The sequence below is a fragment of the Episyrphus balteatus genome, chromosome 2 (genome assembly GCF_945859705.1).
Source record: "Episyrphus balteatus chromosome 2, idEpiBalt1.1, whole genome shotgun sequence".
Classification (NCBI taxonomy): Eukaryota; Metazoa; Arthropoda; class Insecta; order Diptera; family Syrphidae; genus Episyrphus; species Episyrphus balteatus.
The window spans coordinates 49,004,614-49,031,879 of record NC_079135.1 but is presented as its reverse complement, the minus strand read 5'-3'; the positions used below and the strand labels follow the sequence as shown (position 1 = coordinate 49,031,879).

The 27,266-nt window shown below is 31.9% G+C and overlaps 1 protein-coding gene across 2 annotated transcripts in view; it reads left to right on the top strand.

Annotated features, from left to right (window-relative positions):
• Positions 1-27,266, top strand: part of LOC129911741 (ribosomal protein S6 kinase beta-1) — a 66,030-nt gene that overhangs the window by 15,518 nt on the left and 23,246 nt on the right. For both annotated transcript variants that reach the window (XM_055989644.1, XM_055989643.1), the window contains exons 3-10: positions 15,706-15,746; positions 21,930-22,056; positions 23,710-23,841; positions 23,913-24,046; positions 24,116-24,307; positions 24,368-24,458; positions 26,782-27,030; positions 27,110-27,217. In XM_055989644.1, the coding sequence (XP_055845619.1) occupies positions 15,706-15,746; positions 21,930-22,056; positions 23,710-23,841; positions 23,913-24,046; positions 24,116-24,307; positions 24,368-24,458; positions 26,782-27,030; positions 27,110-27,217 (1,074 nt within the window). The remainder of the gene's footprint in view (positions 1-15,705; positions 15,747-21,929; positions 22,057-23,709; positions 23,842-23,912; positions 24,047-24,115; positions 24,308-24,367; positions 24,459-26,781; positions 27,031-27,109; positions 27,218-27,266) is intronic.

Genomic DNA, 27,266 nt, shown 5'->3' with positions numbered 1-27,266 from the left:
CAAGACGGTTTTCGTACTATGTTGTATGAACAAAATTGGCAACATTTGCAATATAAAATAGGTGCCCTTTGGTACGATCGATCACGTCTGTAAGTTTTAGCAATTTCGGTTAAGACCCCGAAGAGTTACGGTAAATTTTGTGATTTTTCATCAAATTGTTATAATTCATGTGAAAAGTCAGTTGTATTTTTGACACTGAAATAATTAAAATTTTTAACTTTTCCTTTTTTTATAATCAGACCTATGATGGTAGCCGATCGGAAAAATATCCGATCGGAGAAAAGTTCCGATCGGAAGATTTTTGTATTCACGGTACCCGAATTTGAGGAGAGAAATTATTCCAATTTTTTTGGTTTTTATATTTTTCGGATAATTTTTCACGTTTAATTTTCTATCGGGAAGAATCGGAAAGAAAAAAAAGCATAAAGCACAACGCGTCTCAAATATTTTGACAGTTCACTGCATAGCATCGCATGTATTTTAAATTTTCAACGCACCTAAGATTTTTTTTCGTACATCTGTCCGATTTTACATGTCTCTCAAGTTAGCAGAGCAAGGTCAGCAGAACATATGTTTTGTTATTGGATCTTTTAGTGCTTATTAAGTGCTAATTAAGTGCCCCAAAATTAAATTAAGTGCTCCACTACTTTTGGAGAAAATTAATGTTCTGCTAACTTGATTTAAAGTTAGCAGAGCAATTACCCGAAAATGCCCTAAACTGCTCGTAGAAAAATCGGGTTTGGTATAATATTTAGGTGCTAATTAAGTGCTCTACGAATCCCAAAAAAAATTTCCAAAAAAAATTTTTTTTCCAAAAATAATTTTTTTTCTGTTATTTTCGAAAAAAATTTTTTTTTTTTTCAAACTCTCTCAAATAATTAAGTGCTTAACTAATATAAGTTAAGTACCCCCATTTTCCGAAGAATTTTCCGAGATTTTTCATTAAAAAAAAATATTTTAATTTTTCATACAAATTCGTGTTCTGCTAACTTGAATTTTGATTTTCTCAAAAAATAAATTTTTTTTTTGACAAAATTCAAATGGAGTAATTAAGTGCTCGACTAATTTGAATTAAGTACCCCATTTTCCGAAGAATTTTCCGAGATTTTTCATTAAAAAAAAAATTGTCATTTTCCATACAAATTCGTGTTCTGCTAACTTAAATTTTGATTTTCTCAAAAAATAAATTTTTTTTGACAAAATTCAAATGGAGTAATTAAGTGCTCGACTAATTTGAATTAAGTACCCCATTTTCGGAAGAATTTTCCGAGATTTTTCATTAAAAAAAAAATTGTCATTTTCCATACAAATTCGTGTTCTGCTAACTTAAATTTTGATTTTCTCAAAAAATAAATTTTTTTTTGACAAAATTCAAATGGAGTAATTAAGTGCTCGACTAATTTGAATTAAGTACCCCATTTTCGGAAGAATTTTCCGAGATTTTTCATTAAAAAAAAATATTTGCATTTTCCATACAAATTCGTGTTCTGCTAACTTGAATTTTGATTTTCTCAAAAAATAAATTTTTTTTTGACAAAATTCAAATGGAGTAATTAAGTGCTCGACTAATTTGAATTAAGTACCCCATTTTCCGAAGAATTTTCCGAGATTTTTCATTAAAAAAAATATTTGCATTTTCCATACAAATTCGTGTTCTGCTAACTTGAATTTTGATTTTCTCAAAAAATAAATTTTTTTTTGACAAAATTCAAATGGAGTAATTAAGTGCTCGACTAATTTGAATTAAGTACCCCATTTTCCGAAGAATTTTCCGAGATTTTTCATTAAAAGAAAAATTGTCATTTTCCATACAAATTCGTGTTCTGCTAACTTAAATTTTGATTTTCTCAAAAAATAAATTTTTTTTTGACAAAATTCAAATGGAGTAATTAAGTGCTCGACTAATTTGAATTAAGTACCCCCATTTTCCGAAGAATTTTCCGAGATTTTTCATTAAAAAAAAATATTTGCATTTTCCATACAAATTCGTGTTCTGCTAACTTGAATTTTGATTTTCTCAAAAAATAAATTTTTTTTTGACAAAATTCAAATGGAGTAATTAAGTGCTCGACTAATTTGAATTAAGTACCCCATTTTCGGAAGAATTTTCCGAGATTTTTCATTAAAAAAAAATATTTGCATTTTCCATACAAATTCGTGTTCTGCTAACTTGAATTTTGATTTTCTCAAAAAATAAATTTTTTTTTGACAAAATTCAAATGGAGTAATTAAGTGCTCGACTAATTTGAATTAAGTACCCCATTTTCCGAAGAATTTTCCGAGATTTTTCATTAAAAGAAAAATTGTCATTTTCCATACAAATTCGTGTTCTGCTAACTTAAATTTTGATTTTCTCAAAAAATAAATTTTTTTTTGACAAAATTCAAATGGAGTAATTAAGTGCTCGACTAATTTGAATTAAGTACCCCCATTTTCCGAAGAATTTTCCGAGATTTTTCATTAAAAAAAAATATTTGCATTTTCCATACAAATTCGTGTTCTGCTAACTTGAACTTTGATTTTCTCAAAAAATAAATTTTTTTTTGACAAAATTCAAATGGAGTAATTAAGTGCTCGACTAATTTGAATTAAGTACCCCATTTTCGGAAGAATTTTCCGAGATTTTTCATTAAAAAAAAATATTTGCATTTTCCATACAAATTCGTGTTCTGCTAACTTGAATTTTGATTTTCTCAAAAAATAAATTTTTTTTTGACAAAATTCAAATGGAGTAATTAAGTGCTCGACTAATTTGAATTAAGTACCCCATTTTCCGAAGAATTTTCCGAGATTTTTCATTAAAAGAAAAATTGTCATTTTCCATACAAATTCGTGTTCTGCTAACTTGAATTTTGATTTTCTCAAAAAATAAATTTTTTTTGACAATATTCAAATGGAGTAATTAAGTGCTCGACTAATTTGAATTAAGTACCCCATTTTCCGAAGAATTTTCCGAGATTTTCCATTAAAAAAAAAATATTTTAATTTTTCATACAAATTCGTGTTCTGCTAACTTGAATTTTGATTTTCTCAAAAAATAAATTTTTTTTTGACAAAATTCAAATGGAGTAATTAAGTGCTCGACTACTTTGAATTAAGTACCCCATTTTCCGAAGAATTTTCCGAGATTTTTCATTAAAAAAAAATATTTTAATTTTCCATACAAATTCATGTTCTGCTAACTTGAATTTTGATTTTCTCAAAAAGTAAATTTTTTTTTGACAAAATTCAAATGGAGTAATTAAGTGCTCGACTAATTTGAATTAAGTACCCCATTTTCCGAAGAATTTTCCGAGATTTTTCATTAAAAAAAAAATATTTTTATTTTCCATACAAATTCGTGTTCTGCTAACTTGAATTTTGATTTTCTCAAAAAGTAAATTTTTTTTGACAATATTCAAATGGAGTAATTAAGTGCTCGACTACTTTGAATTAAGTACCCCATTTTCCGAAGAATTTTCCGAGATTTTTCATTAAAAAAAAATATTTTCATTTTCCATACAAATTCATGTTCTGCTAACTTGAATTTTGATTTTTTCAAAAAATTCCACTTTTTTCGACAAAATTCGAATTGAATAATTAAGTGCTCCACTAATTTGAATTAAGTGCTCCATTTTCCGAAGAATTTTCCGAGATTAAAAAAAAAAAAAATTGTCATTTTCCATACAAATTCGTGTTCTGCTAACTTAAATTTTGATTTTCTCAAAAAATAAATTTTTTTTTGACAAAATTCAAATGGAGTAATTAAGTGCTCGACTAATTTGAAATAAGTACCCCATTTTCGGAAGAATTTTCCGAGATTTTCCATTAAAAAAAAAATTTTTTCGAGGTGGACAAACGACAGAAATTTGAAATTTTGAAAAAAGTCAAATTTTGGAGATTTTATGGGACTTTGAAATTTTCAGTACAAAATTTGTTTTTTGAATATCTTTTAAACGTAGGGTGGACAAACGACGATTTTTGGCATACGTGTAGAACTCGAGGTGGACAAACGACAGAAATTTGAAATTTTGAAAAAAGTCAAATTTTGGAGATTTTATGGGACTTTGAAATTTTCAGTACAAAATTTTTTTTTTGAATATCTTTTAAACGTAGGGTGGACAAACGACGATTTTTGGCATATGTGTAGAACTCGAGGTGGACAAACGACAGAAATTTGAAATTTTGAAAAAGTCAATTTTTGGAGATTTTTTGGGACTTTGAATTTTTCAGTACAAATTTTGTTTTTTGAATATCTCATAAACGTAGGGTGGACAAACGATGATTTTTTGTTTGTATCCATTTCTCGAGGTGGACAAACGATTGCCGTTTGAATTTTTGAAAAATAATAATTTTTGAGGACTTTTTAATTTTCAGTAGAGGTACACTGTGGTGTATGCGTACTTTTTTTTAAGTTGCTATAAAAAAATTCTTTTTGGAATATCTCCTAAACAGAGGGTGGACAAACGATGATTTTTGGTATACGTAAAGAACTCAAGGTGGACAAACGACAGCAGTTTGAATTTTTGATGAAAATTGATTTTTGGGGATTTTAGGGGAGTTTTAATTTTTCAGTGCAAAATTTGTTTTTTAAATTGCTCCTAAACAGGGGGTGGAAAAACGATAATATTTGGTATGTATATAGAACTCGAGGTGGACAAACGATTGCAGTTGGTTTTATACGCCTATCTCAAAATTTGAGCGTTTTAGACGATTTTTCATTTTTCAGACTTCCTATAAAAAAAAAAGAATTTGCTCTAAAATTTTTTTGAAGGGTGGACAAACGAAAATTTTGGGTGGACAAACATGGACAATCGGTGGACAAACGAATTAGACAAATTTGGTTCAAAAATTTTGAGGTCGCAGTTCTGGCTTCACGGAGCCCAGACCACGAATTTGTATGAAAAATTAAAATATTTTTTTTTTAATGGAAAATCTCGGAAAATTCTTCGGAAAATGGGGTACTTAATTCAAATTAGTCGAGCACTTAATTACTCCATTTGAATATTGTCAAAAAAAATTTATTTTTTGAGAAAATCAAAATTCAAGTTAGCAGAACATGAATTTGTATGGAAAATTAAAATATTTTTTTTAATGAAAAATCTCGGAAAATTCTTCGGAAAATGGGGTACTTAATTCAAATTAGTCGAGCACTTAATTACTCCATTTGAATTTTGTCAAAAAAAAATTTATTTTTTGAGAAAATCAAAATTCAAGTTAGCAGAACACGAATTTGTATGGAAAATGCAAATATTTTTTTTTAATGAAAAATCTCGGAAAATTCTTCCGAAAATGGGGTACTTAATTCAAATTAGTCGAGCACTTAATTACTCCATTTGAATTTTGTCAAAAAAAAATTTATTTTTTGAGAAAATCAAAATTCAAGTTAGCAGAACACGAATTTGTATGGAAAATGCAAATATTTTTTTTAATGAAAAATCTCGGAAAATTCTTCGGAAAATGGGGTACTTAATTCAAATTAGTCGAGCACTTAATTACTCCATTTGAATTTTGTCAAAAAAAAAATTTATTTTTTGAGAAAATCAAAATTCAAGTTAGCAGAACACGAATTTGTATGGAAAATGCAAATCTTTTTTTTTAATGAAAAATCTCGGAAAATTCTTCCGAAAATGGGGTACTTAATTCAAATTAGTCGAGCACTTAATTACTCCATTTGAATTTTGTCAAAAAAAAATTTATTTTTTGAGAAAATCAAAATTCAAGTTAGCAGAACACGAATTTGTATGGAAAATAAAAATATTTTTTTTTTAATGAAAAATCTCGGAAAATTCTTCGGAAAATGGGGTACTTAATTCAAATTAGTCGAGCACTTAATTACTCCATTTGAATTTTGTCAAAAAAAAATTTATTTTTTGAGAAAATCAAAATTCAAGTTAGCAGAACACGAATTTGTATGGAAAATGCAAATATTTTTTTTTAATGAAAAATCTCGGAAAATTCTTCCGAAAATGGGGTACTTAATTCAAATTAGTCGAGCACTTAATTACTCCATTTGAATTTTGTCAAAAAAAAATTTATTTTTTGAGAAAATCAAAATTCAAGTTAGCAGAACACGAATTTGTATGGAAAATGCAAATATTTTTTTTAATGAAAAATCTCGGAAAATTCTTCGGAAAATGGGGTACTTAATTCAAATTAGTCGAGCACTTAATTACTCCATTTGAATTTTGTCAAAAAAAAAATTATTTTTTGAGAAAATCAAAATTTAAGTTAGCAGAACACGAATTTGTATGGAAAATGACAATTTTTTTTTTAATGAAAAATCTCGGAAAATTCTTCGGAAAATGGGGTACTTAATTCAAATTAGTCGAGCACTTAATTACTCCATTTGAATTTTGTCAAAAAAAAAATTTATTTTTTGAGAAAATCAAAATTCAAGTTAGCAGAACACGAATTTGTATGGAAAATGCAAATATTTTTTTTTAATGAAAAATCTCGGAAAATTCTTCCGAAAATGGGGTACTTAATTCAAATTAGTCGAGCACTTAATTACTCCATTTGAATTTTGTCAAAAAAAAATTTATTTTTTGAGAAAATCAAAATTCAAGTTAGCAGAACACGAATTTGTATGAAAAATTAAAATATTTTTTTTTAATGAAAAATCTCGGAAAATTCTTCGGAAAATGGGGTACTTAACTTATATTAGTTAAGCACTTAATTATTTGAGAGAGTTTGAAAAAAAAAAAAAAATTTTTTTTCGAAAATAACAGAAAAAAAATTATTTTTGGAAAAAAAATTTTTTTTGGAAATTTTTTTTGGGATTCGTAGAGCACTTAATTAGCACCTAAATATTATACCAAACCCGATTTTTCTACGAGCAGTTTAGGGCATTTTCGGGTAATTGCTCTGCTAACTTTAAATCAAGTTAGCAGAACATTAATTTTCTCCAAAAGTAGTGGAGCACTTAATTTAATTTTGGGGCACTTAATTAGCACTTAATAAGCACTAAAAGATCCAATAACAAAACATATGTTCTGCTGACCTTGCTCTGCTAACTTGAGAGACATCGATTTTACTGTCGGAAGGGTTAAAATCATATGAAAATTGAAAAATTCGTACAAATCGGATAAAATTTTCTTCCGATCGGCTACCATCATAGGGCTGAATAGAAAGTGAATATTAAAAAGTATTTTCTGCGAAAGAAGGAGTCATAAAGACAAATTAAAAAAAAATTATACAGAACATCAAATATGATATGAATGGGGCAAGACCGCCCATGGGCGAAATTGGAAGCTCTGGTAGCTTAAACAAAGTGAAAAAAGATGTTCACCGTTAAATCTTCCAAAAAGCTAAGCAACAGGCGCCAAACAATACTGTAATTGATGATTCTGATGAAGAGGACTTTGCAGATTGTATTTGTACCTTCTATCTGCAACTGTTTTCTTGATCCAATCCAAAGTATTGTTGGATTAAGTGCAAAATGTGTACCAAATTGTACGAAAAAGCTTGTGCTGGAGTGAAAACTAATGAAAATATAGCATAATTGTCTTATTATATATATTATGTTACAAATAGGCTGCATTTAAAACAATAGAAACGGTCTTTCTACCAACAAAATTTGATAGGGCGGTCTTACCTCTATGTGGGGGCAAGACGGTTTTTTGTTTGATGTTTTTTCAAAACGTATTATCTTTTGTTCAGTGTTTTTTTTATTTTTTTTTATAATAATTAGAGTTTCTGCAAAAAACATTAAACTTAATGAATAAAAACTTAATTCTATTTAAAAGATGTTTTTGATTGGTTTTTTAGACAGTCAAACACTTAGTGGGCGGTCTTGCCCCCACTTCCCCTATATAAGTTTTGTTTTTTGGTAACAGCTTTAAAGATTTCGATGAAATTTCATACAAAATTTTGGAGGTACTTTCTTATTACATTACCTATGTACATTAGGGTGTCCGTTATATCCCAAAGTGATGTTTACGGGGGTGACACCCCCCAGATCGAAAGTTTAGGGCCTAAATACGGGGAATTTAGCAAAAACAAATTTTTTGGAGGTCATTAACCCGTGCCTCTAGGGTCATACTTTCCCCATACAAATTTGTATGGGAAATTTCTAACTCATACATAAAATTTTTTTTCTCTCGAGTTAAATCATCTATTTTTAAAATGTTTGTTGATTCTGGTTGCAAAATAGTTTCTTTAAAAGATTACATTCAAAATTTCCCGTTAAAAAATGTTTTTATATTTTATTTCGGTTTTTTGAAATAATTAGCTGTTTTCGTAGTTTTTGCTTTCACCTATCACATACTTTTAAATGCGGTTTTATTGGTTTTTAATTCTTTTCAAATATTGCATTCAAAAATTTGTGTATAAATCAAAAATTTTAATTTTTTAAAATTTGTATTTGAAATTTTTGTCGTTACGATCTATTCTATTGTTTTTTTTTTTTTTTTTATTGCAAAAACTTAACATCCATCTTATATTAGACGTATTTGAGCATGTACCTATTGAAACTTTTAAATTATTTGGTTATTTAATAGCATGAATACAGGTACTGAAAGATTAAATGATGTTAATTTAACCTGTGGTAAGGGATTTAAAAGCCAAAAATATTTCTTGTGATTATTGTTAAGAAAAAAAAGCTCTATTACCTACGACTGATTATGATACTAGGTAACCGAGTAGTAACGAGAAATTAACATTTTGTAAAATAAAAATCTAGCTTAGAATTTAGGCATTTCCTGGAAACTATTGAGCGGAAAAAAGATGTCTTTGCGTTGTTGATTTTTGTATCTATTTTTTTTTTTTCAAAACTCAAGTCAGAGGTAATCCTCTAAGTGAGAAGAATTTCAAAAGATTTTGAATTCTCCATTGAGAAAGATTTTTTTAAAATGGTTTGATTCATAAGACTTAAATTTTTGAGGTGACCCAGAAAAGTTATTCTAGTATTTCTGCCCTATTTCTTACCATTCAGGGAATAGATTGGTCATTTATAACTCAAAATAAAGTCCGAATACTAAGTATGTGTCGAGAATAAATGACAAAACATTTTTAAAAATCATGTCTCGAAAACCTCTCCATAAATTTTTTTCGACATTATTTTCAAGTTTTTGGCTTCAGAATAAGAAAGTATAACGGCTTTTGTTGCCCAAAAATTTTCCTGTAGACAAAAAAGAGTACACAAAATTTGTATGTATTAAGACTGTCAGTAACATCAGAATTATGCCATAACTGTATACAGTTACACTTTTAACATAGAAGATCACCGAATAAAAATTTTTAACACACAAATTCTGAAAAAAAGATTTAATTATTGAATGGGAAAACATTTTAACACTTAAACAACTTTCGCTGTTTTGTCGAGAAATGTTAATTTTTTTCTATAGTTTATAAACTAAAATTAATTTTAAGGCTTACCATCAATTTTTGTATTCCTATTTTAGGGTTGCCAGTTCGGTGACACATCCTATACAAAACCAAATCATTTTCTTCGGTCATATGGTAGTACTTGTACTTTTATTTACAAAGTTCGATACTAAATATGCAACTACGATGCAAAATAACTTAACTATAAAGTAATATTTGTTTTGTTCGAATTTGCTCTCGCAATTTCACAACATTGTGAAATGAATTAATTATTTTACAACTTGCAAAATTAATTTGTATATTACTCAATAATCATATTTGTATCGTTATCGTGTTTTGAAAACATTCTCTTCAACAGAATTCAATATTTTTCTGCAACAAAAATCAATCAACAACTTCATTTGTTCAACATGGAAATACCGATATAATATTTTTTTTAATACAAATTGCTCAACAGTTTCCAGGAAATGCCGTCTAAATTCAAAGCTCCATTGCAAACAAGTTAATATTCATTCGCCTGCAGGCTATCCTAACTAATAGAAGAATTAAAAAAAAAAATTATCATTATCAAGTTTTTATTTTGCAAAATGTTCATTTCTCATTACTACTCGGTTACCTACTATCATAATCAGTCGTAGGTAATAGAGCTTTTTTTTGTTGTTTTTCTTCTAAACTATAATCATAACTGATATAACCTCGAATTATGCAATTTGTACCAATGAAGGTATTGGTCGTGTGCACAGCAAAATGCATTTTGCGGTGGTGTAAACTATTATTATACTTACCTAATATTGCTTGACAAGCAAAATGAGCAATTAATAAATAATTAAATATTATAAACACAGAAGAACGATTAGTTTAGTTTTTGCTTTTTTTTTTAATAATTCTTTGTGTAATCTGGGGGAAACCTTATCGAAAGTGGGTGCTGTGGTTGAGACGAGGCCAATGTTATTATATACCTGTTGCACACGGACAGAACACACCTCTTAATCAATAAACTATAAGATATTGTAATTGACAAGGGTAGAGTAGTAAATTGAGGTGGCGTGCAGTCAGATTCTAACACATGGCAAAAAAATACAACTGAGAAAAAAACTTTTGTTTGTATTAATCATATCGTAATAAGGGCAATGTATCGTTATAAAAATACAAAAGAGCCAAAATATTTGGTTCGTAATTCCTAAATTCTGATTGAAACTGGAAATATTGTACTAAGCGACATTAAAAAAAAACTCATAGGAATTCAAAATACATCTTATTCAGCAATTTGTTTTTTTTTTTTTTTTATTTTTTTAATAACAAATTAAGAAAAAAATTCAAGACATGAGGTACCGGTAGAACCGGGTGATTTTGGCCTGGCGGGTGACTTTGACTTTGACATGGACACTTTTTTAAAAAATTGTTAATATATGAAGGACTTGTTTGATTTTTTCCAAGTTTCTTTGTAAATTCGTATAATTTGATGAATTCAAAAGTGATCATACTAGCTTTATTTAATTAAAATAAGATATTAATTTATACTAAAATTTAGTTTTCTTAAAAATGCTAAAAAAAAAATCCCCTGAAAGTGTTGGATGGTTTGAACATGTTGAAGAAATAGGATTGCAAAATGACTTTAACTCCGATATGTGTATTGTTTTGCACGTTGAATTACTTTTATTCTACCCTTGTAATTATTTCATAAAAATTAATTTTAATTTGTTTATAAAAAATGCCATATGGTAGGGTATGCAAAGCTAAAGTGGAAAGAGCACATCAAAAAGAAAAGAGAAGAACTAAACTTGAAATATAGAAAAATGTACTGGTTACTTGGTAACAACTCTGATTTATCAACCCAAAACAAAATAATGCTGTATAATCAAGTACTAAAGCCTGTTTGGACCTATGGTATCCAATTATGGGGCTGTACAAAGAAATCAAATACCGAAATCATCCAAAAATTCCAAAACAAAGTCCTTCGTGGAATAGTTAATGCACCTTGGTACATAAGAAATAGCGATCTACATCGTGTCGTGACCTACAAATAGAAACGGTTACAGAAGTTGTTAAAAAATACGCTGTATCGCATAATCAGAGACTGCAAAGTCATACCAATTCTGAAATGGTGTCCGTCTTGAATACAAGAAACCATGTTCGGAGATTAAGAAGAACCAAGCCTCATGAGCTTATGGTCTAAAAAACATGGGAAAGTATTAAAAGTTTAAACTTCCCCCAAAGTGATTTTACAAAGTTAAGAAAGAAAAATCTGATGTCGATCTCTCAAGATTGGTCCTGATAAAGAGGTGGTTTTAGTGGTTAAGAGTCCCACACTACTTGTTTCGAATACTGCCAAGTGTCTTTTGAAGATTTCCTCCCGTCAAAAAAAAAAAAAATATGGTAGGGTGACTTTGGCCGGCATATCGGGTGACTTTGGCCGGGTGGCCAAAGTCACCCTCTTAATTTTTGCACTAGACTTTGTTTTTATATATTGGTATATGTTGACAAAACTAATATTTGGCAATATAATTAAAATGTTATCAGATCATACATATCAACATTTGGCAGCTAAACCACTAGACGTAGCCTTTTTTCGGCCTCTTAAAATATTATGGATGAAGACCTTAACAGCGTATAAGATGGCAAACTCGAAAACAGTGCCGAAAGATGTGTTTCCTAGGCTTCTAAAATAACATTTTAAAAACAACATTTTACTAAAATAACATTTTACTTCGGCTGCATCTTAAATGTTGATAACGATGAGGTTACAGTGTCATTCCTGCGAAGAGGTACTGGGTACAGCTTCAGAGAAAAAAAGACGTTGCACAAGTCACCAAAAGTGATCTGGAGAAGAAACTTCCTGTTCCAATGGTTGACCGCAGAGAGAGACTATTTTTTTCCATATCCTTTGAAGGATATCAAAATTTATGCTAATTTTAATTTTTTGTTTTTTTTTTTAATCAAATAAAAACCGACAATTCTGTGTACGAAAATAAAAAAAATACCCACATGTTTTAAAAAATCTGCTCTTTCATTTGGGCTGGGTTGGAATGACGTGCTACTAACTTGTAGTTGAACTGGAAATATAGCAAACGTCCTACCGGCCAAAGTCACCCGGAATGGAGGGTGACTTTGGCCACCCATATTTTGGCATTTATCTATAGAACTGTCGGACAGATTTCTTCAAGATTAATCATACCTATAGAATGAGCGAAGTAGGTAAATTGGTTGAAATCTTCATTAAAAAAAAAATTATTGCAGAAGTTATTCACATTTGAATTTGAAAACGTGCCAAAGTCACCCGGTTTTACGGTATAGACTCTTTGTGCTTAACATGAGTTTTGCTAAAGTGCTACCTACATTTTTTGGTGTTTTGGTCAACGAGTTAAAAAGATTTGTTGATATGTATCATATTTTGATAGTTTTTCTTCTTTACAAATTGTTTTTTAAATTATCAAAATACAAGTGAAAATTAGGTGTGCTGCAAATGTCATTAATATTGGAATTAAAGAATCAATGATGTCAAAATTATGTAGAGGTCTGACGGATCAAAGCTAGGCATTTCATCCTTAAGCCTGTGGGAACGTTAGAAATGACGAACGCTCCCAACCTTGAAACAGGCTGTATGACCAAACTTCCAAATTTTTGGAAAAAAAACTATCAATCTTTTTCCAAAAGATCGTTTTGAATCTAAATTTTAATGACTTATTTTTATTTTAAAGTGAAAAAATTCCTCAACTTATCGACGAACGTACCAAAACATAAGGCTTAATAAAAAAAACTCGCTTTCAAACTTTAAACAGGCTGCGTTTGAAAACTGACAACTTTTTACCCGGAAAACATCTGAATTTAGGACGAAGATGTGTTTACCTTTGATTTGACACCAATATCGTCTTTTAGCTTTAACTAACTAATAGCCCTCACTTCCAATTTGAGATTTTGAAGTCTTATTATATTACGATTCGATTGGTTGCACGCTTCATGTCTCCAGGAAATTTATTTTATTGATTTTCATCTGAAAAATTATAAGCGTAGGTCACGAATTTAATTAATCCATTCGCAAATAATATTACAAATACCTTCGACAACCATGGCGAATATTTTCAGGTCACATCATTTTGCACTGATGTTTTCTAACAGATCCCTCAGAGTACCTTTTTTTCTTCATAGTAATGCTAAATTGTCTCTAATTAATAAAGATTATCGGATTATAAAATGTGCAAATGTAAAAGCACATATAAGTACCTCATCTTAATACCTCCACAAAACAAATCTGCGATACTACAACCGCCGTATAGTCTAAAAGTATTAATTTTGCTGTAACATGGGCCAAAAACCTCGTCGCATGTATTCTGACGTTCAAAAATTCATATCGTAAAATAAAAATTTGTAACTCTTGAATTATTTTTTTTTATAATGGATTTAGGTCCGATAGACTGGCATGGAGCCAAAAACATTTGCTTTTGATAAAATGAGAAATTATTTTTTTTTGTGAACTTCATATAAAAATTTCTAATTCGTAACTCCCGAAACTAGAAAAGGGCTGTATGTTTCTTGTTACTGTTTTCGTCCATTACTTCAACAATTCTTACATACGTATAAACATTTTGTATTTTAAGTTTCTGCAATCAAAACTACATTTAGCTTCGAAATTCGTAAAATTTAGAAAAAATAAAAAAATAAAAAAACAATTTCCTCTAGCCCCGAAACGGGACATGGTTAAAATTGAAGCACCCAGTGCAACAACCAGATAACTCCACTTTCTGAAATGTTGAGCAAATTAAAAAAAACTATCTCAAAAATAAGAAATCGAACTTATTGCAAAATATCAATTTATTTTGAAATGAAATCATCAAAATGAATTTATTTAAATCAAAAAATTGTACATTTAAGTAAAAAAATAAATAAATTTGTTTTTGGACTTGTCCTGTTTTTGCACCGATTTTAGTATGAATTAAAAGGGAACCTCGTTGTCATCTTCGTAGTCTGAGTTTTCAGCTTCTTGAACTGACTGCTGCGACATCAAGTTATTGTAAAAATGACATCCTCATATTTCTTGGGGTTGAGGGAAAGATTATTTGTATATAATAGTTTTGGCTTAAAGGGGTCACCATGCAAGTTTGCTTTTATTTCTATGTCGTATGTCGTAAATGGCCCATGGTGACTAATGGAAGCTGAAACGCTTGCCATATTTTCTTCTTTTGTGTAGCAAAATCTTCGATATTTCGAGATGGTCCACTTAATACGATCTTTGTTGGTCACAGTTTTCTTGTAAAACGGAGCCAGGCTCGTTTTAAAATCAAATATGTCCTTATTGCTCACTGATATCACATTAAACTTTTTGGAACACTTTTCCACTAAATTCTGCCAGTCCTTTGGTAGATAAAGACGTTCTACTCTTCGTTTTTGTTTTTCTATAACGCCAAAAGAGCGATCGCAGGGCAAAAAACTGTGTCCCGGTTCTGGTAAGTGATGTTCAATAAGGCTTATATTTTTGTGTTTTACAAGAGCATATAAATATTGGACGAGAGTGTTGTTTTTATTTTGAGCGCCACAGTTATCAGAAAATAAATATAATTTCGTCACAGTTTCACTTAAAATGTGTTCAATGAAATGATGCAAAAAGCTTATGACTTCATTTGGACCCTTTTTCCCGATGGTCTCATCATACATGTACATGATCCATTTTCATATTCGGAGCCCGATATGGAAAAATCTGATTCACTTTCACTCATTTTTTTTAATAACGTACCCTCGCACCAAGAATTAACTGAACCAAATGATACATTTCAAAACAATACAGTAAATTCAAGCAAAAACTTTTTTATACACTCATACCTGTAAACCTCATTTACTGTTATGAAAAACAAAAGCTTACTTTGTTTAAGCGGTGCACAAGCATTTACTGTGTTGAAAAGCGGTGCAAAAACAAGACAACTCCAGGAGATGTCTTATTCGTGCTCCGTTTTGAATAGAGTGATAACTCCAAACCCGAGTTTCCTTATCCAAGAGTCAATGGATTTGTCATTTTTTTACACCGAACGATGCAGGATTTTTTTTTTCGTATTTCTGCATTAAAAAACATATTTCGCAAAATAGTGGAGTTATCTGGTTGTTGCACTGGGTGCTTCAATTGTCAAAAAATTGAAAATTATGCTTAAGTTTTTAAATCTACAAACTGCATACCTTTATAAAACTTTGCATATCTAAAAATTCTAACACCTGCAGTCGCCTCCTATCAAACCTCTAGACTCGTTTAGTTTTCATAAAAGCAAACAAACTAAAATATTAATTAAATTCACTATTACTAAACCTTAATTATTAAACAAGTTGTAAATCAATTCATCCAACACTTGATCGATGATCACCCTTAAAGTAATAAATTCACTGATATATTTTCTTTTTTTTTTTTTTCAATTTCAGGTCGACCTAGAACCAGAGCTCAGTATAAATATGCCACAAGGGTAAGTGTAAACAAGGAATAAATTCTTTTCCAATCTAAAAAATATACTCATAATGTATAATAATAAATCATTTTAATGTTCTATACCTAGTTTGATTAAAAAATAGAAAAAAAAAAAAAAAATAGAGTTCTAATCGAAAATTCATCACAGATAAAAATGATAAGAATTAATCTGCACACTCCACTCAATATACACACAATAGAACGCTGCTGTGTAAATGTTTGATTAGCATTAGAAAATATTTCTTCTTTTTTTTTTGTTTTGTAGTGTTTGCTTCAATCATGAAACACACAAATAAACGAACAAGTGCTAATGAATACTGAAGTTGTTAATCAAATTGGAATTAAGAAATATTACTTGTAACTATTAGTTTTATTATTATTATCGAAAGTCGTGTGTAACTGCATGGAAGCAAGCTAAACTATTGAAAGGTTACTTCATTGTTGCCAGATGTTAAATAAATAACCTTTGAGGAAATATGAAGAAAACATTGCCTTCAACTTTTTTTCAATGATGTATTTAGTTGTTTTGTTTAGAAATAAGTTCATATTCCAAAGATGAGGATATTCTTCCATACATTTTCAAGCTATCTGCCATCGTAATGTTCAGTCAGATACCCTAGCTACATCATTATTTGGCAGAGAAAACAAATGGGATTTATATGAATTCCTTGAGGGACTCCCGAATTAAATATTGAAAATCTAAATACGACTCTAAAAACCTAACATTGAATTAATCCAGGATAGTATCCAAAACCATTTACTTTGAGGTTATACTTTAAAAAAGTTTTGGAATGCATGAAAGTTTGCCAATTGACCATTGAATTGGAATGATAAAAGAACAACCATGTCGCGTCGATGGCTGGACCAGATTTGCTAAATGATTCTTAAATATTGGCATTCGAATTTCCATAACATAATAATGCAATTAACTGTCGTGAATTTGTCGTAAATTCTTCGTGAAAAAAAATTGCGCCAAATTAGCACTACCACCTTCCGAAATCTAAAAATGTGGCATGCATGAAAAAAACTAAAACATTTTTTTTTTTTATTGATATAGGTGGTTCTAACAGCTCACCCTTCGGAAATGTTAATTAGAGCTTGTAATCAATTTTTTTTTTATTTTCCATATTTTTTTCTTTTCTACTGCCACAAGACGACTTTTAGTTTGATTTGAATAATTAGGAGTGTTCGGATAAATAATTATGATTTTATTAATCTATGACTTAAAGTTTTCTATTGATGTTTCCAGAAAGATTGCCAGCTTTCAGAGAGATTGCCAGCTTTCAGAGAATATCAGCTTTCAGGGAATTCAATTCAATTATTTGAGTGTTCGGAATTTTAAACTAAGAACTATTCGTACCCTCGCCGAAAAGGCATTCAATTCCGATATTCAAAATTAATTGTCATTAAAACTAATTGTCAAATTAGTTTTACTAATAGCAAAAAAATCCCGTTGACTTACAAAAAAAAAAATCAGAAGCATAATAAGGAATTACATTACATTACATTACATATTAATCTAATCCGAAGATAAATCTACGGACTAGACACACACTACAGCTTCGGAAACTTAGTCCATTTTGCTGATACAGCACAAGACATTAATACAACAGAGAGAAAGACAAAGAAAGAAAGAACAACAGAAACACATATAACACATAACTACGTGGCACAGAGGGGGAGACATCGTTGACAATTGTCTCATGTTATCGCACAGGTGGCTTCAGTTAAGCTGGCGATTTAGAAAAAACTTCTGAGCCGACCGTTGGGTTCGAACCCACGATGTCTGGCTCTGAAGTCATCTACTCATTCCTCTGTGCCATGGCCACCTGCATAATAAGGAATAAAACCACTAGAGTTTTGTTTTTTTGTGACCATCAAAAACAAACAAAATGTTATACTATCTTAAAATTGTACTGGTTTGCAAATATTATTTTTTTTTGTCCTTCATATCATTTTTTTTTTTAATTATAACAGAGTGAATATAAAAGTATTCAATCTAATTTGGTTTCTGAAAAATTCTATCGACTATAAATTTTTTACTTTGATTTTTCAGATTCGTTTAGCATAGTAAAAATAATAAACGGTTTTGAACCAATTTTGGAGTATACTCAAAGTAATGTGAAATTCTTTGCTATATTGAATCCAAAATACATAATCTTTCCGTCATAATTTGGTTTTTGATTCTAAATCAGAAGTCACAAGCAAATAAGTGTTTCCTTAAACTAAAAACCATTTGTCATAAATTTCTATTTCCATTGTCTTGAGATTTCTAAAAATTAATTTAAGAAAGAAAAAAATGTATTTTATAGATTGCAAGAGTAGTTTTACAAAAAATTGGTGATGTAATTTGACTTCAAAAGTAGGAACCAATAAATCAGAACATGAAAATCCTTTGGAAAAAGTCTGTTTTAGTTTAAAGGTGAATTTATTCATTTAAAACTGCACCCTTTTTTATCAAAAAGGCAGTTTTTTTAATTCTAAAGCAAATTATTTGTTGCCTAAAAAATTTCAATAATAGCCCTGTTCCATTGGAGGTGGTAGTTTACTCGTGAGTAGAAATCTAGTACAAAAACTACACATTCCTATCTCCTCGAGTAGAAGATCATGTGTTAATTCTAGTACTAGATCTACTCATGAGTAAACTACCACCTCCAATGGAACGGGCCTAATGATTAACAATATTTTTTTTAATATGTACGACATTTTGACATTTTTTAACGAAATACATGTGTGTTATCTTGATAAAAAATGAAAATAATTATTCATACGCCAAGAATTTCAAAAATACAATTTTTTCTCCTTTTTTCCACTTTAACAACGAACACTATAAATTAAAAATTGAAGTTGCTAGAATTTTTGCAGTTTCTAAAGGTAAAAGAAAGTTTTCTTTTTTTCACTAAATTCACATTTTAGGGTGTAGTAAAATTTACATTCCATTTCGTAATGCGATAAGGCCTACCAAGCGTGATTAGTCTCCACCCGAGTGCAACACATTGCAAATTAAATTAAAATCTTTCCCTGAGATTTACGAGTCAAATCTCAATACATTGGCAACACTATTGAAAATGTAAGTTACATGCAGTTAATGAAATGCGCTCAGTTTATGTGAAACGCACATTCTTGGGGTTTTTCCTAGAAATTTTAATGAAAACAAAATTGAATATTTGTGAATAACCGAATGCGTTGAATTTTCATCGGAACCGGATGGCACGTTAACTCATGATTCAAGATTGCTTTTCTGTTTTGCTATTTGCTCTGTTACTTTCTGTAACAAGTTAATTTTTATTTGGACTGAATAAAGAAAGCTATTTGGTGTTCAGTATAAAGATTCATGGAGACAAACAAAAATAACATTTTCGACCAAAAAAGACAAGTACTTCCGCCGCTGCTGCTGTTTGTTGCTGCAAAAACACCAACAACAAAACATCAGTCAGAGCAATTTAACCAGCCGTGGCAATCAAGACGCCACTTTCAGCTTTTGTTCTGAGTTGTCTTTGTTCGCGAGCCAAGCTATACGTAGCGACAACGACGACGACGACCAAACGTGAACGAACAATCGACGATATGGCCACGACGCTATGTGACCTCTAGTCTCTAGAATTCCTATCACTTGCCAATTTTTTCATTCTTTTCTAATTTAATCACACACACACACCCCATAGCTCATACCGCCATACCTATGAGTATCTTTATAATGAATCATTTGGGTGATCTTTTTGAAGTGATGTAGAATTCGGTTGAGGAAAGTTTTTAAGTGGCGCCGCGCCGATAAATTGGGTAAATGCCTTGCTACTTGTCTGTCTGGCACATAATGCTTGTGTGACTCTTAAAATAAACACAAAATCTAAATCAATAGGGTCATTTGAGCTTGCAACTTTGCATGTTTTCTTGTGTTGGAATATAATTAGTGGCAAAAATAGTTTAAATTTGATTTTTTTCTTTTTTTTTTTTTTAAATTGAATTTTAAATAATATCCAAATGAAAAATAAATTCATTTTGGATCCATCAAATACGGCGACCATCATAGTTACAGACGAAACAATTTTAGAACTTCTTTGATCGGTCTTATGCCCAGTCTTTTAGTGTGAGATTATTCTGGTGTCAGAATTAGCCCCAAAAAAAAGTGTTTTTTTTAAATAATTTTTGATCAAAAAAAAACTGCCTGAGTTAAACCTGGGAGTATTTGTAGGAATCTGTTTTGACAGGTGTACAAATATATCGAAATGAACAGAGACATGAAATTCTAAACATTCATTATCACAATAATCTATAACTTCGGTTAACCGGGTTGTCAGGTTAACTAACCCACAGTTTTTTCTGTCATAGCTTTTCATAGGAAGAAATATTCTCACGAAGGAAGACCTCTTGTCCTTGGAGTCATTTTACCCTCCAGGTTGGGGCTCCCACCGCTTGGTTATGAGTTACTTGTTAGTTAAGAACCAAATACAAGCTTGGGATATGAAGGATCCAAATGTTGATTACCTTAGCAAATTAACATTTTACAGTCAATCGGCACGTGGATTATCGGCACTTTAAACAGGCCACGAACTAATAGTGGATACCTTGGATAGGTATAAAACTGACATCACAACCATCCACGAAAAGCGATGAGATGGAACAAAATGAGGAAGATGAAAACTGCGTTATCTACTACGGAAACAGCTTGAAGGACTTTGTGCGGCAATGTGTTTAGGGGGACATGCTCGTTACATGCTCGGGACATGCTCAGGACATGCTCGGAACATCTTCGTGACATCTTCGGGACATGCTCGGGACATCTTCGGAACATGTTTGGGACATCTTCGGGACATGCTCGGGACATGCTCGGGACATCTTCGGGACATGCTCGATATATCTTCGGGACATACTATTAACATGCTCGGGACATCTTCGGGATATCTTCGGGACATGCTATTGACATGCTCGGGATATCTTCGGGACATGCTCGGGACATGCTCGGGACATCTTCGGGATATCTTCGGGACATGCTCGGGACATGCTCGGGACATGCTCGGGACATGCTCGGGACATGCTCGGGACATGCTCGGGACATGCTCGGGACATCTTCGGGACATGCTCGGGACATGCTCGGGACATCTTCGGGACATCTTCGGGACATGCTCGGGACATCTTCGGGACATCTTCGGGACATGCTCGGGACATGCTCGGGACATCTTCGGGACATGCTCGTGACATGCTCGGGAAAATGCTCGGGACATGCTCGAGACATGCTCGGGACATCTTCGGGACATGCTCGGGACATCTTCGGGACATCTTCGGGACATGCTCGGGACATCTTCGGGACATCTTCGGGACATGCTCGGGACATGCTCATTACATGGTCGGCACATGCTCGGGACAACTTCGGGACATGCTAGGGACATGCTCGTGACATCTTCGGGACATGCTTGGGACATCTTCGTGACATGCTCGGGACAACTTCGGGACATGCTCAGGACATCTTCGGGACATGTTGCATTTACTCGGATCACTACCTTCTTGTTGCTAAACTTTGGATACGCATATCCATGGCACCACATCAAAGACGCGGATTTTAAAGGAAAGTTTGTTGTCAGACTACAAGCTCAAAATTATTTGACGGACGTTTGATATTCTGTATTTAGATACTTAAATTAGACTAAAAATGCCTGGCTTCTCATATTTTCTTCGAGGTGCGATCTCAATGTATTGTTATTCTTCTTCAGTACCACCCTAACAACCAAAGATCTCAAGTTCAACAGCAATGTTACTTCATATTGTATTTTTAATCTGCCCCCAATAGGAAAAGTACCCTCAATCATTTAAACGTCTGGTGAATGATTCTTTTGAAAATAAAAAAAAGTAAAAAGATTTGAATTCAATACAATATCGATAAAGTTTTGTTTTTTGAATTGTTAATCTTATCATTGAACCACGAGACATGAAACCCTTGAATATTGAAGTGATTAAACTTAAAATTATCAACACTCGTGAGTAACATTTTGTAGCATTTTCCTGTTTGTGTACTACAATTTGAAACTAAAAATTCTTATGTTTTGTTTAATCAATTTTTTTTATGTTTATCAATTCTGTTTTTTATCTGTGATTTTTTCTAGGTATTGATATATACTATATTCTGTTATAAAACAAAAATTGAGCTCTCTTTTTCGAAGTTTAACTTTTTTTTTATCAATTCTAGATCAGATGGTTCAGAAACTATACAACTATCAGAAGAAAACGTCAATCCTGGAAAAATAAAATTGGGACCAAAAGATTTCGAACTTAAAAAGGTGCTGGGCAAAGGTGGATATGGAAAAGTTTTTCAAGTGAGTATAATACCGTACAAAATTTAATTAATATTATTATTTTTAATCTGTTCTAGGCTTGGTAAAGATGTAAACGGCCAAATTGTTTTTTAATAGTTTAATTAACATCTTAAAAACATTTTTTTTTTTGGAACAAGAAATGTTATCCCAAAATCTTGTTATGCAAATACCTACCCAGTCAAGTTATACTAAAGTTCGAATGCAACCACTTAAATATGAACATAAAGTACTTGTTATAGTTACCGCTATTTTAAGATTTTATTGTCATGCTTTCATGTGTGTGGAAAAGATTTTCGCTTTAAGTCGTTTTCAATCTTGAAGTGGATTAACATCGAAACTTGTGACTGACCTTCATAAGTGTAACATGAATGAAGCGATATCTTTCGGACTTTGCGACCACTCGGAATCACGCTGTTTTTGTTTTTGTTGGAATATTTTACCGCCAATAATTAGGTGCACATCACGCTCTGTGAGGACTTTGCTGCGTGCCTGGAAAGGTGAACTGGAGCGAAAATACGAAACTATTTAGAAAACAAAAAATACTATGCTTTGGATCTTGTCCTCTATAAAATGCAGATGTCGGTCCCTTCCTCTCAATAAATAGTACAACATTTTTTTTATGTTTGATGCTGCAAATAATTTAGGCATGTATCCTCTTAAGTTTCCGACGTAACGTCAATTCCCAACTCTTTTATTGGTTCTATGCGGATGTGCTCATTACCCCTTCTTTTTTTCTTCAATTTTAAAATTCAGAACTAAATTCAATGTGCATCGGTATCTCGTTTTAAACCTTCCCTTTTTTTCTAAACTTTTATCCGAAGTCCGTTTCACTCGATCACGTCGGGTTTTCAAGACATACTCAAAAAGAGTTCACTCAGTTCGACTCAGTTGGTATTGTCATGTTCAAAGGAGAGATCCTGAGAACCCCGTCAAAAAGGCAATATCAACACGAAATAAAAAGAAAGGTAGGCCTAAAAACTCCTGGTACAAGCAAACGAAAAAAAACCAGCATTCAGTTGGCCTCAGAAATGGAACAATACAAAACCGGGAGGCTTGCCGGCGTTTTCTTAGGTCAACCCGCGAACCCCACAGGCGGATCACTAGTGTGAAGAAGATACGTGGGATAGTAATGATTCCCTCAACATCGAGATCATAATTGCGCTGAGAAAAGGAAGAAGAAGAAGACTCAAAAAGAGTTAATAAAAAACCTGAAACGAACATCTTTTTTGAGGTTATCTCGAAAACGAGATGTGATAGGGTAAAATAGGCTTCGAATCTGGTTTCAGTGACCCGAAAAAAAAATATTATTAACATAGTCGCACCCCACGAAAAAAAAAAATTGTGCGGCGGTGACATTTTTTGGGGTTATCTCAAAAATCTGACGTGATGGGGCAAAATGGACCTCCGATTCGGTTTCACCGACCCAAAAAACATATGATGAATGATGAATACAGTCGCACCCCCAGGTCATAGCTTCTTTTGTGTAGCTGTTTTGTTATCGGGCCTACTCGCAGTGTAAATAGTGGTCAATTGTAAATGTCACTAATAAGCGGCTTAAAACGTTCACATAAAATGATTGATAGGCTAATAGATGCATGTTCAAATGACTTTAATTTACATAAAATAAATAACCTTTTGTTTTTTTATTTCTAGGTTCGCAAAACCGCTGGTCGAGATGCTAATAAATATTTTGCCATGAAAGTCCTCAAAAAGGCATCAATAGTCACAAATCAAAAAGATACAGCTCATACAAGAGCTGAACGAAATATATTAGAAGCTGTAAAGGTAAATTGTTACAATTACATTTTTAAATGACAAAAAAAGTTAAACAGAAAATTTAAATTGTGTCTTTTTAGCATCCATTTATAGTAGAACTAGTTTATGCCTTCCAAACAGATGGAAAATTGTATTTAATCTTAGAATACTTGAGCGGTGGAGAGCTATTTATTCACTTGGAACGCGAAGGTATATTTCTAGAAGACACAACATGGTAAGTTTATATACAAATAGATTTTGTTACATGATTTAATTTTAATATTTTTTTTTTTTTAATTAACAGCTTTTACCTCAGTGAAATCATATTGGCCTTAGGTCATTTGCACTCACTTGGAATTATATATCGAGACTTAAAGCCTGAAAATATCTTATTAGACGCACAAGGACATGTTAAACTAACCGATTTCGGTCTATGCAAAGAACACATACAAGGTGGTAGTGTCACACATACATTCTGTGGTACTATTGAATATATGTAAGATCCGTAATTAATTGTTGATAGGAAGATAGATTGAAATGAGTTTTTTTTCCATAGGGCTCCAGAAATTCTAACAAGAAGTGGCCATGGCAAAGCCGTAGATTGGTGGTCACTTGGAGCTCTGATGTTTGATATGTTAACTGGCGTGGTGAGTAAATATCTCTTTGCTTAAGTAATACATTTGTAAACGCAAATACATGTTTTGTATTTCGTTATATCATTTTTGTTAAAGAAATTTAGTGATTTATTTTTTAAACTTAAATAGCACATCCAACGAAGAGGAAATAATATTCTGATTTTTTGTCCTATCACCATTTTGAGATGTCTTTTGGAATATGTGGCCCCTTAACCTACATTTTTTTTTTTAATATTTTCTACTTAAATACCTTTTTAGCTGGAAGAATACGGGTTTGCAAAAGTGATTTTGCATTTGATCTCTGCGGAGATGTCTTTTTCCGAGATCATAGAAGCTCTCGTGTAAAAATAGCATTCGACTCTTCAAAATTCTATCTGTCCATCGTTTTTAATCTCATCCACTATCAAATGCTTCGATGATGTTTTGGATGAATTTGTCGAAGTAAAGAGATTTATCCATGATCATTCAGACCAAGAAGAAGCCATTGCCTTGACATCCAAGTCAAAGACATCCGAGATGCGATATGGTTCTTATATATTTTCCTTTTTTTTGGGGGTTAAGGCACAAATCAGCATGATTTTTTTTTCGAGGCGTGCAGTTGCTTTCTAACCAGAAGAAGTTTTCCTTCGTCGTGGGCAAGGTCCTGTAATATATCCAAGGACAAGATCTCGGCTTATCGGCTCCCTTTAGACTAGAGCTCTTGATACCCGGATACCCGAGTACTCGCCCGAGTACCCGGGTACCCGAGTTTTCGGGTATTACTCGAGTACCCGGGTACCCGGGTATTCGGGTACCCGGGTAGTTCGGGTACCCGGGTACCCGGTTGTTTAGTTACCCGAATACCCGGGTACCCGGGTACTCGGGTATCAAAAGAAAAAAAAAAAGGATTTGTTAGGAAAATTGTTAATACTGAGCATTTTAAACGGTAAATAACACACCATAGGTATAAGATTGAAGGCAAAAATTAAACCCAAAACAGTTCTCCAGTCAAAGCGAAGCATCGTCGTCAAAAAGAGTTTTAAATTGGTTTACTAGCAAAAATTCCTCTGGGTGGCCGAACTATGCCCACCGGAGAAGGGTCCTTGCCGTGTGCAAAGATACCTTTCATTTTGTTTATTTTGATTTTTATAGATTTCCATAAAAATTTTCCAAAATATTAAATCAAAAAAAAAAGCGGAGAAAATGAGGTTTGAAAAAAGCTCTCATAGAAAAAAATAATCAAAAATTTGTTTGACATGGTTGTATTGAAATGTTAATATTTCGAGATATACGCAATGCATTTTCCAGATCAAAGTCTTAAATGGATCCTGATAAGATTGTTGAACAAATATATATATAAAATTACCACAGTTTTTTCGAAAACTTAGAAATAAAAATAAAAAAGTTTCCACTTTTGATTTTTTCAAAATCGAAAAAAAATCAATGTGGCTACCTTCAAACGCTTTTACCACAAGAACGACGCAACTAATGTTAATGGTTATGGGCTTAAAATGTAGCTAAGAATATTCCAATGATTTTTGGTTTTTTGTAAAAAAAAAATTTTTGAATCCAACATGGATGCCATGGCCATACAAATGGTTTTTGTTTTCTTGTGAAAATTTTTTTTGTATCTAACATGGATGTAATGGCCTTCCCACTTCGGAGTTAAATAAAAAAAAACAACAGCAACTTTTTTGACAGACAGCTGCCAAAGTGTATGTACAGTGGTGCCAAATGTTTGCATGGATTTCAAAAATCCCGATGTCGTTTTTTTGCACAAAATCTATATAGATAAACAAAAAAACACACCTAATGTTAGTGTTTATTGTCTTAAATTGTAGCTTAGAATATACCAATCATTTTTGGTTTTTGGTAAAAAAAAAAAAAATTCCACCCATCATAGATCCCATGGCCCTAATACTCTTAAATCAAACACTTCCAAATAAAACAAACATATGGCTTTATTGTACCCGGGTACCCGGGTACTCGGGTATTATAATACATGAAACTACCGGGTACCCGGGTACCCGAACTACCCGGGTACCCGAATACCCGGGTACCCGGGTACTCGAGTAATACCCGAAAACTCGGGTACCCGGGTACCCGGGTATTTGTGAGGACGTTTATTACCCGGTCGAAATCAAGAGCTCTACTTTAGACGTGACTTAAGGCTGAATAAATAGCTCGACCCAACCAGAACAAAATGATGCTTTCGTTGATTCTATGAATGAATCCTTCTGCTACCATTATCTGTTGGAAGTTCCTAAGTGGGAATACTCTTTTGCTAGGGAAAGATTTTTTTCTCCTTGAACATTTTGATAATTCTATAATGCGCCATTTTTTTTTTGCCTTTCAGCCGCCATTCACAGCCGATACCCGCAAAAAGACTATTGAAACTATATTAAAATCAAAATTATTCATACCTGGATACCTCACACAAGATGCTAGAGACTTAGTACGCAGACTTCTTAAGCGTGTCGTCCATCAAAGACTTGGTTATGGACCTGAAGATGCCGACGCTGTACGAGGTCATCCATTCTTTAAGCATGTCAATTGGGATGATGTTCTAGCCAGACGTTTAGAACCACCAATTAAACCAGTATTGGTTAGTAAACAAATTAAATTTATATATTTGTTCAAAAAAGAAAAACATTATTAATAACAATTATTGTAAATATTTACAGAGAAGCGAAGATGACGTGTCACAGTTTGATACAAAATTCACCCGACAAATTCCAGTTGATTCCCCAGATGAAACCACTCTCAGTGAAAGTGCCAATTTAATATTTCAAGTAAGTTTTTTTTTTTTTATTTTTGCAAACGTATATTTGAGAAATTAGA